A 10,399-nucleotide genomic window follows, 5' to 3' on the forward strand; every position below is an offset into this window, starting at 1 on the left:
ACTATTTCGGTGAACAATTAAGCAAATTGGCATTTAAATTAGCTTTCAATGTAAACAAAATAAGAATATAAGATGACTAAACGTACGAATAAAAGATAATTCATCTTTTTTGACACTTTGATTGAAACCAGTATTAAATTTAGTTTATGCTCGTGGTAGGGGGCTGTGGGACGGGCCACGGTTGAAAAACCTCGCACCAACTGCAGCAGGTACTACAACTAAACTTATTGGTAAGCTCATTCAACAGAATATTACCAACTGAGTGAGTAAATTATTGACAGACTGGAAGTACCAGCCTCGTTTGACCTCGCGGAATATTTGCCGATATATTATTGAATATTGCAACTTAATAAATTAAGGAATTACAACTTGTAAATAACCTACAGAAATTTCGAAAAGACTGTTATAAGAAAGTGATTTAGTGAAATAAAGTAGCGTGTAATCAGGTTTATTCTGATTAGCACTATAGATTTAACATGGGAGTTAAATCGACGAAGGATACAACTACAAAGCGTAGGCAAACATTTTTAATTGGTTTAGTTACATTTGGAAGAACAAGGTTTTATTCTAAAGTACATAGCAAGTGTCGCTTTACAACCAAAAACGCATTAAGTGAACACAAATCATGCGTGGGACAAATTACTCATTCTATCAAGTCTCTAGAAATCTCCTGGGATTCCGGATTTTTCTTGGCCCATTTCTGCTCTTCTCCTGATGCAAACATTAAGTAGAACACAGTTCCAAACACTTCCACACCAGCCGAGACCCAAAACACTATTTGCCATTGTCCAATGGAGTTCTAAAAAAATATAGACATAAACTTCTGCATGACATGTAAACAGTGATTTATCAATAAAACATAGAAAAATTTTCTAACGACTTTGTGGTACATAATTGTATGGCTATATGGAAACTTGGAAGAAAGCAAGAAGAAGTACATTCTACAGTCTACACGACTCAGGTAAATAAATTGGATTTGTAATGTTAAATTACATAATCACTTTAAAAAATTTTTAGACACATTTGAACTTTTGTTGTCGGAAGATTTTGTTTAACATCTGAAGTATAAATTAGAGTAGCCTATACACTATACAGAATTTTCATATTATTATTTGAAATATTCAGCATTCACGTGGTTGGAAAGTATAACACAATATGCTATTCCACCTTATAATTAACAGTTTGCGGACTTATGAAATTTGGTACTGAAGTCCGACCCCGACTCCACAGCCTTGCTTTGTGGTTGTTAAAAATTTCTAATGGGATCTCTTCCTGCAGTTTTGAAACGCCACTTACATTACCGAGAAGAATAAATCCGGCGATTTGAGGAGAAAGAAATCCAGAAAGGTTTCCGAATGTATTACATATGCCGAATATTATCTCACTGTAGCGTGGAGCTATGTCGCCTGTGTTCGCGAAACAACCGGTAACTAACAAAAACAAATGTTTATTGGCAAAACAACTTGATTTATATTTGTATAAATCGTTTCATTAAGCTTACACTTAACAAAATACACGAAAAAACACCCTTGTATCGATAAGTAAATCATGATTTACTTCAATCGTAGCGTTCGCTTTAAATCGCTTCAAATCTCTTACTTGTTAATGCGTTAGCCCCAGCCGCGATGCAAAAGAAGGCTACAGCGGCAGTCGCATTGCATCCAACGTAACCCACCAGAATAACGAATATTGCGGTCGTTAGAAGAGACAAGGTCTGGTTGATTTTTCTTAAAACTCCAATTGATATGTTGGTTTTGTTTATTGCGAGACTGTTGGCATACCCGGCGATCACCATCATTGTTAATTTATTGATGTAAGGTAATGCGGAGAGGTAGCCACTCTGTATATAAAACCTACAAAACGTCTATGCAACTTACAATATAAGCGACTTTTGGTGTAAGACGAAGTACCGGTAACACTTTTTTTGCTATATTTCAGTGTTTTTGCAACGCTATTAATAGTGAACGTAATATTCAAAGTAAAACAAATAAAGCGGCTATTGGAAAACGAACTTAATTAAGCTTAGTTACTACAGATATTCCTACGATAAAAATGAAACTTAAATAGAACTTCTAGTTTAGAACGTGTCGACATGTAAAGTTGGCACAACTATAAAGAACAAACCGCAGTAATATCAAAGTTGAGTACAGTTGCCACATATGTAGGAAGCAAATTTATCATGATATAATTTCCCCAACTGCTGGAAAACAATGCAACACAAGTTGCCCATAGAGGAAGGGAAGTTGCCACATACTTCCAAGGGGGCGAGGATCCTTCAAATTTCTTAGAAAATAATGCACACCATACTTAATCTCTTCGAACAACGACTATGAAAACTTCTGGTGGAAAGCACCAAAAGCATTACATTTGGCAATTAACCTACCATTATGCCGCCATTATAATGATATGCAAAACAAATCTTAGAATGCTAAATTCAAGCATAAACCATAACAAAGAATAAATTAATAAGTGAAAATCGGTTTGTGTTCAATATTTATAAACGTTATTGGTTGCCGTGGAATGTATAGAACTCTAACATAAGAAATCATGTGCAAAATGGCTTACTTCAAACAGAAAAATTAAAAAAAATCTTAAGCCGCACCTCTTTTGTTTGGTTAGTTTGACGAGTTGTTTGTTGGATGAATTGTTTTTCCTGTTTTGATATTCTTGGATGATTTTCTGGATAATTATGAACAAGACACATCCAAACTAAGCTCCATAGCACTCCAGCACCACCTGAACCGACAAAATGAGTTTGTTTGTTGAACTTTAAAATGACGTAAGTCCTCGTCAAGTCGCTTGCAAAATAATTTGTCCAAGACAAGTGTTTTGTGTAAATGACAAGTCACGTCATTAACAGAGCAAGTAAATTCCAAGTCAAAAATCGTTGGAGCCCAAAAATCATCGTGCGTTTCATCGAACCCCAAGTTTTATCAACCTAAACGAAATAAAGGTGTGCTTTCGCTTTGCGCAAATCCACAACATTTTTATAGTCCACACTCTGTATTGCAAGCAAAATCTCTCCAAATCTTTAACGAAATAAACAAATGAAGTGGTGTTTCATAAGGTGACTACTTTTTGACGTCATGCCTTGACGTAACTTTGTAACGTCTTCTCTCAAAAACTTTAATTGTCCCCAAACCAAAAATCTTAGACCCGCGCTTGCTCTGATATTGCTAATTGGTAAACCAAACTACAAAAACTGGTACCGTACACAAACCTTCTTGATATTTTAAAGGTATACAGTGTAATTCCAAGATTACATTTTGAAACACATATTTATAGCGGCATTCACTATTTTATATCACCAGATTTCCACTTTACCTGTTACATAAAATATTGCTTGCCAACCAAGTTTTTTAGCTAATATCCCAAAAACGACGAGGTTAAGAACTACTCCCAAAGTTCCTCCGGAGCAAACCACTGATATAAACAAACTACGTTCACATGGGGGACTCCAAGCACTCCAAGAACCTATTGCCGATGGGGAAAAAGAACCCTACAAAGCGTATTTTATGCCTTTAATATAACACACATTGTACAGTAATTACATATTAAACACAAATTTTAACATTCAATCAACCAAAATGCATTCAGTACCGCATGGACAGCGGCCATTCCATTTAGCATTAAAAAATGGCCCCTTTGATATGCTTATTGAGGTAAAATGCCGTTGAAACAAGGCTAACAATAAATACCACAAAAATAAAGTTGTTTGCTGATAAGACCTTTCCAATTAAAAATCACGTCCGACATTTTAGCTAGTTATTTACGCTTATTATATTTCTGGTAGAGGGTTTCAGCATAAATTGGGTCTTAATGGTATTTATGTTAAGTTCAGTTAATTGGGAATAAGTATTTAAGATAACGGTTTTAACCTTTGGTGGTCCCATGCTGGAGTAAGGTTGGCTAATACTTGTACGCAGTAAACGTCCTTTAAGTACGGCAAGTATAAGGTCCACTGGTATTTCTAGGTTGTCAGCCGTTTGTTTGGTGCCGGAGAAATATATATATTTTTTTTTTTTTTTTTGAGTGTCACACATTTCACAATGCTTTGTCGTGAACACAGTGAAAACCCTTTGGACAATCTTCAAAGTTAATGAATAGAAGTGTGTTCCATTCCAAGCATTACTCAATAATGTTGCGTAATGCAAATATCTCGTCTATACATCTGTTTTGTCCAAACCCAGCCTTTTCTTCATGTATTTCTTTATCAGTTGGAGTGTATTTATATTATTCCTAGAAGGACACCAGATAAAACAGGGGATCAATAAGAGTGTTACCCCACCCCTTTATTTCTTATCTTTCAAGGTTGTTTTGGGGGGATTTAAATATTTAGACATATCAAGTCTTCTGGAATAGTGTTGGTTTTATGTTGATTTCCTAAATGCTATTAAAAGCAATTTTGTTGATGTTTTTAGGTCAGCTTTTATCTGTCTAGGGATGAATGGAATTTAGGCTAGATTTGGCTAGGTAAGCTTTTCTTGTTTTACTGGGTCTGGCCTGTTTAGCATTTCTTTGAAGTGTTTAGCCCACTGATTTTGCTTCGCACATATATATTTTATTTATATGCCATTTTTGTAACTATATAGTAGTTATGGGTTGGGTAGGCTATAGTTACCACAAAGTCGCTTTGTGTTCTTGTAACGCGTGTTAGCATTTCCCTTTTGTCCTAGATTCTTTTTTCAATCTATCTAGCAACGCCCTTCAGATGATTCGAGCATATTTTTAACCTCTTCGCTTTATTGGTATTTTGCATATTTTGTTCTGGATTTGTTTACACTCGGTGCTATAAGCACTTTAGTTTTAATTCGTTTTGTTCTACGATTGATTTCCATTCTGGGTGTCATCCAAGCTTAAATATTTTTTCTTTTTGAATGCCCCAACTTTTATTGCAGTTGAAAAGTACAAAGATTTAATATTATTCCACTTCGCGTTGCATAAAATTAATTTTCTTTCGGATAACTTATTCTTAGTAAAATAAGTACTTTAGGTACGGTACTTAATATATGTTTAGTGAACCGACAGAGTATTAATTTGATAGTGGATGCTGGTAGATGATAGTCACTAAAAGCATCGGCTCTTCGGTGAACTCTTGCATCCTTTGGGGATATTTTCTATTTCCGGTTAATAACAATACGGTATATTACTCTACTTGGTTGCTTGATTTGCCGTCTGGGAATCTCCAGTTCAGTTTGTGTAAATCCTTGTGAGAAAGAATGTTTCGCCTATAACGTTGTGCGTTCGCCATTTTTGTTCATTTCGCCATATCCTTCCTTGCATATTATTTCCTTGAATTTAACAATGTCATTGCCAACTTAGTATTTTAAGCGTCAGTTGTGAGAAGCATGTCATGTCGAAATGTTTCTGTCACAACATTGCAGTTGACAGCACCAAATTATCATCTGTTTTAGCTTCGCATTCATTAATTGAAGCGCAATTGAATGTTGGTTAATTTACAATATTTAGAATGGAAATGAGCTCATGTCATTTCATTGTAAGCCCTGGTGCTCATCATTGTATAATAATGCCGGTACATGTAGTTTTTTTAACAAAAGTAACGCAACGTCCTGAGTATGAAAATAGTCATGTCAAGAGAATAGTAGAACGATTGATAACCAGAATAAATCCATCTGCGAACGCTTTTCCACAACAAATCAAGGCGGCACGTTTTCATTGTCGAGTCATTTATGGTGCAACCTGACCGAGAACCAGCATTCATTCTCACTCACTCCCAGCGGCGTTCACCAGGACCACCGTTTATAGGTTTTTTCTTGTGTTTTCATAAATACGTGCTTGACCAACCTGAAGGGAAATTTCGAGCTCCATTTAGTCTGCCTCCTGCCCCATTACCCCTCGCCAAAGGTTACACCTACCAAAAACATAGGCTCCAGACGACATAAACACCGGGGTCGTAACAGGACACAAGCTATTTCTACTCTAAACAAGGCAATATATACCCGTAATGATAAAACTTCCGTTAATTATTTTGAATGTTTTTTTCACTCAAAACTATTTTTTAATTAGGTATGACAATTGCTAACCCAGATAATCAAGTAGTAATTTTGTGCTTTCTTTCAAACCAAAACGCAACAACAGTTTGTTCGTTTTGTTTCAGTTAAACAAATCCTAATACCGTATATCTTATTACTTATTCTTATCAGTACGAAATTTTGTTTTACCTAATGGAAATTGCAAAGCTACAACCGGTTTGGCAAAACTAATTTTGTATCTTGCTGAATGCAAGGCTGTGGCGTCGGTTAAAATATAACCAAAGTCTAACTCCCGAGTCCGAATCCAGCAAAATGTGCGATTTTGTTGAGTCCAAGTGTCCGGCTCAGACTCTATGGCCTGTATTTTGCCAATTCCGTACCTAATATACGGTGGATATACAGGAATCCACTTATAGGGATGTCATATAATTCATTAATCGATCCAGGGATGCGGAGTCGGAGTCGTGACTCGAGTAAGACTATATGTAAAACTACCCGAGTCCGACTGCGACTCCGCAGCCCTGACTCAATGTACGAATACCTCTAAAATCAAATCATAATTAAGTCAAAACCTATTTAATTACAGATGTGCACCTTTGCTTAAAACATATATACATATATAGTCGTGGGATTAATTTTTTTTGTCAGCCGGTTCTATCACAAAAGTAATATATTTCCGCCGGTTCTGTTACAAAAGTCCTATTTTCCGTGAAAGAATTGAAGTAGTTGCAAAAACAGGATACAACCCCAGGTTCCAGCGAATGGTGCGAACTGCGAACCGGCTGAATCCTTTCACTGCTAACAGCCACACTAAAAAGCAGCAGTTGTCTCCTGCCTTGTAATAATTAAAAAATTAACACAATTTATGACCGTTAGGTGCGACCATTGCACATTAAAAAAAAAAACACGTGAGCTACTTGGGATCTCAAAAATCTATGTATGGAATCAGATGCAAAAATGCATTGACAGTAACCAGTAATGCTAACCGGTTCGCTTATCTCATAAAATTCCGCGAGACGGTTCTATAGAACCGGTGCGAACCGGCTGAATCCCACCACTGCATATATATATATAAATCGCAGACAGCTTGGTCAAGTGACTATAGTAACTATATAGTTTGTCGTATTTTCTAATAGTGATAGTAACTCTATTCGACAAATGCTCATCCAGTTATAACAAATTCATGTCATCCTATATACCTGTAGCAAGCCAATTGATATTCGTACGATGACAAGAAGAACGAAGCTGAAGTAGGCAACAAATGGGATACACGCAGTGAGTACTGACGCCATCAAAGTCAATATTCCAACAGTGTACTTCATGCCAAACCGTTTGAAAAGCCAGGCGCCAGGAATATTGGACAAAACATACCCATAATAATAACAACCCAATACAAGACCTTGTTGTGCCGAGTTCCAGTTGAATTCACCGTACTGTAAGTAATTTACTGTTGACATATTTACACTGCATAATCAGAAAAAAAATAAAACCACATTCATGGATGTTTTTCGCTTACCGTTTGAACTGAAATGCTTGCATTTTTTCCTCTGTCAGGGCATGGGCTCGTCGAGTTGATATTTGCCACCAGGGATTGGTTTATTGTCACCATAGCAACGATAGCGATTGCTATGTTGTTTCTTAAAAACATTAAATTGATCATTCCAAAGAACTGGATTATAACCAAGATGTAGCGAGTCTTGACGTAACAACCAGGGGTGTTTTCCTAGAAATCATTACTATTTATAGTTATGAAAAATATGTAAAGATATAAAAGCTAATAACTTATAGATTCTTTCACCAGGGAGGACAAAATTAAACTATATAGACCAGAGGTTCCCAACGTGGGCCCTTGTGGACGGCACCGCCCCCTTGTGGGTGTTGGCGAGTTACAAGGGGGCGTTTTGGGTCTGTTTCTAATTTGGGGGGGCGCTGAATGCACATAAGGGGGCGTTACATAAAAGTACTTATAGGCTAAATTTTATAAAAAGTTAACATGAAAATAGTAACAAACAGGACTGTAGGTAACTTTTAACCTTAAATGGCAACTTTTGTACTGCGAACTTGTAGTAGTTTTCCGACCATTGTTACGTAATAATTGACTTTCTTATGTAAAGTTGTTGGTTGTTGTTGCGTTTCACAGTTTTATACCCGGAAAAATGTTTGTATATTTAAAGCAGGGGTCGCCAACTTACGGCCCGCCACCTCTTTGACAACTTGACACGAGTCCATTTTAAATACATTTTGACGATTTTAACTTAGTACGGGCAAAAAAATTTCGCGCTTCGCGCCAATGATCTTTATACGTCCAGTTTGTTTACGTTTTAATGCTGTCTTTGGAATAGATTAGCGCTTTTTTACGGTTGCGGACAAAAGGAAAACGTATTCAAAAGTATTAGACATACATTTTTCAACATTTTTTTATTTTTTTCGGCAATGTAATAAATACTAGCACGAAATTTAAAAGAAATGTTGGTATACCCCAAATATATTGCGCTTGCTTCGCTCGCCAGGTGCGCCAGGACTTAAAGAGCTTAACAAACACTGAATTATCTATAAACACTAAGGTTATCGCGTTTCCTCAAACTAGCTTTATTACACTTTTCATTAGTAGTATGGATGAAAAAAATCCGAGGTCCGCCTGATTCACAGTTGTTCTAACATTCCAATAACACAATTCTTAGTTAACGTTTTGTGCGGCCCACAGAGACCTTTCTGAGTTTGATTGGTGCCCGTGACAAGAAAAGGTTGCCGACCCCTGATAGTATTGGTGCAGAAAGTTGAATATTTCCTTGTAATGACATAACCTGGTGAATTAATGTATCCATAAATTCCTATAGTGAATGTATGTTAGACAACCTAAAATATTACGGACAGCTTATCGAAACAAAAGTGCAGACAATATTATGTTAGACAACGATTGATATGATACTTTACTGTAAAGCAAGATGAGGGGGGCGATATGAAGTAATATTTAGCCCAAGGGGGCACTAGTGTCAAAAAGGTTGGGAAACGCTGATATAGACCCAAGCCAAATTTTATATACTCCAGCGTACAGAGCTTTTATTGAAAAGGCGTTTTTTCGTTATTTTCGATTTGACTTTTCATATTAGGGCAAGAAATCTAGGTGAAAAAAACCTAAATCCTAAACTAATTGCTTCAGATATAGGGTGCCGGTTGGACGAAAAATCTTTTGGTCCGATTTAGCCTAAACCGAAATGTAAATATGATTTTGACCAATAGAAGTTAAATGTAACAACATTTAAATCAGCCAACAAAGTTTTCAATCGACCTTTATCCAGGGGTGAAAGCAGGATACGGTTATTTTCTTGCCGTAACGTCGATAACATTTTCACCAGATAAATAATGTCATAACAGGACGTATAAACAGCTAAACCTACGCATCCTGAGCATTTATTTTAACTGAACCCGTTCCGGTCTGTTCCAGCTGATTATCTTATAAGTTAAATCTAAGAAGATATAAATCAGAAAATATTATTGTCTGATTCAAGTAAAATCGGAAAATAGTTTGTCCCCCTCAACAGTTCCTTTGTCTGATTTACATTAAATCGGAGAGAATTGCATCCACGCCGACCAGGTGTAACACGTAAAAAAACGCTTCTGAATTGCCTTTTATGCATATTGCCAGGTTGCGTAGGATTGTTGAAATACATTTAGTTTGCTAACAAAGGATCTCGCTTGTAGGTATTCCTACTTTTAATGACAAAGGCGAATGCCCAGCTACAATGCAGCAGACACTTTTAGAGGATTGTGACGTTGTAAGAACGCATGGTCGAAAACCATATGTTCAATACAACAGTTAGATATTAAATTGTGACATCAACTCTAATTCCAGAGATATTATCACAATTTCTGCCAAGAAAGACAAATAAAACAGTGTAAAACAAAAAAACGACTAAAGCACATCACCCACAAGTGAGGGCGACTCGTGAAGTCTGCAACAACGTTATTCACACCCTTAATGAATTCGTATTATATACGATAATTTTGCAGGAACATTTCTCATCTCATAACGCCATCATTTGCCAATTTCGGGGTTTTTAATTATCTCAAATGGTTGATTGTCCATACTAGTATCCCACAAAAAAATTTACCGTTGCGAAAACGTTTTTTATTGGACTATTTAAACTACCAATAACATTGTTCCGGACGGTTGTTTTGCCGTAAAGTGTAGACTCCCAGCATCGTTTTTGAAACGACATATATTACGTCAATTCTGACTTTCCTATAACGTTGTACGGAAATGTGTAGACTCTAACTACCGTTTGCAAAACGATGAATATAACAAACGTAAAAAGCAAACGTTTATTACTGACTTTCCTATAACGTTGTACGAAATTGTTATAAGGATGTAAATGTGTAGACCAGGGGTCGGCAACCCCTTGGCA

At 36.4% G+C, this 10,399-nt stretch overlaps 1 protein-coding gene across 1 annotated transcript; it reads right to left on the bottom strand.

The window, feature by feature from the left end:
- Positions 1–643: 643 nt before the first annotated feature.
- LOC146140738 (sialin-like) lies at positions 644–7,450 on the bottom strand. The gene is made up of 7 exons (XM_083392688.1): positions 7,193–7,450; positions 3,325–3,499; positions 2,603–2,736; positions 2,125–2,283; positions 1,600–1,840; positions 1,297–1,430; positions 644–799 (listed from the first exon to the last, which is right to left on the bottom strand). The coding sequence occupies exons 1-7, from the start codon at positions 7,448–7,450 to the stop codon at positions 644–646; spliced, it is 1,257 nt and encodes a 418-aa protein (XP_083248814.1).
- Positions 7,451–10,399: the final 2,949 nt, after the last annotated feature.

Source organism: Ascidiella aspersa, chromosome 6 (genome assembly GCF_963924565.1).
Source record: "Ascidiella aspersa chromosome 6, kaAscAspe10.2, whole genome shotgun sequence".
Classification (NCBI taxonomy): domain Eukaryota; kingdom Metazoa; phylum Chordata; class Ascidiacea; order Phlebobranchia; family Ascidiidae; genus Ascidiella; species Ascidiella aspersa.

Excerpts from the sequence above, each read along its gene's own strand:
- LOC146140738 (XM_083392688.1), bottom strand. The coding sequence starts at position 7,450 with ATGTCAACAGTAAATTACTTACAGTACGGTGAATTCAACTGGAACTCG. Across the intron at positions 2,284-2,602 it reads AAACTAACCAAACAAAAGAG|AAATTTGAAGGATCCTCGCC; the intron begins GTGCGGCTTAAG and ends TTATTTTCTAAG. Across the intron at positions 800-1,296 it reads GATTTATTCTTCTCGGTAAT|AACTCCATTGGACAATGGCA; the intron begins GTAAGTGGCGTT and ends ATATTTTTTTAG.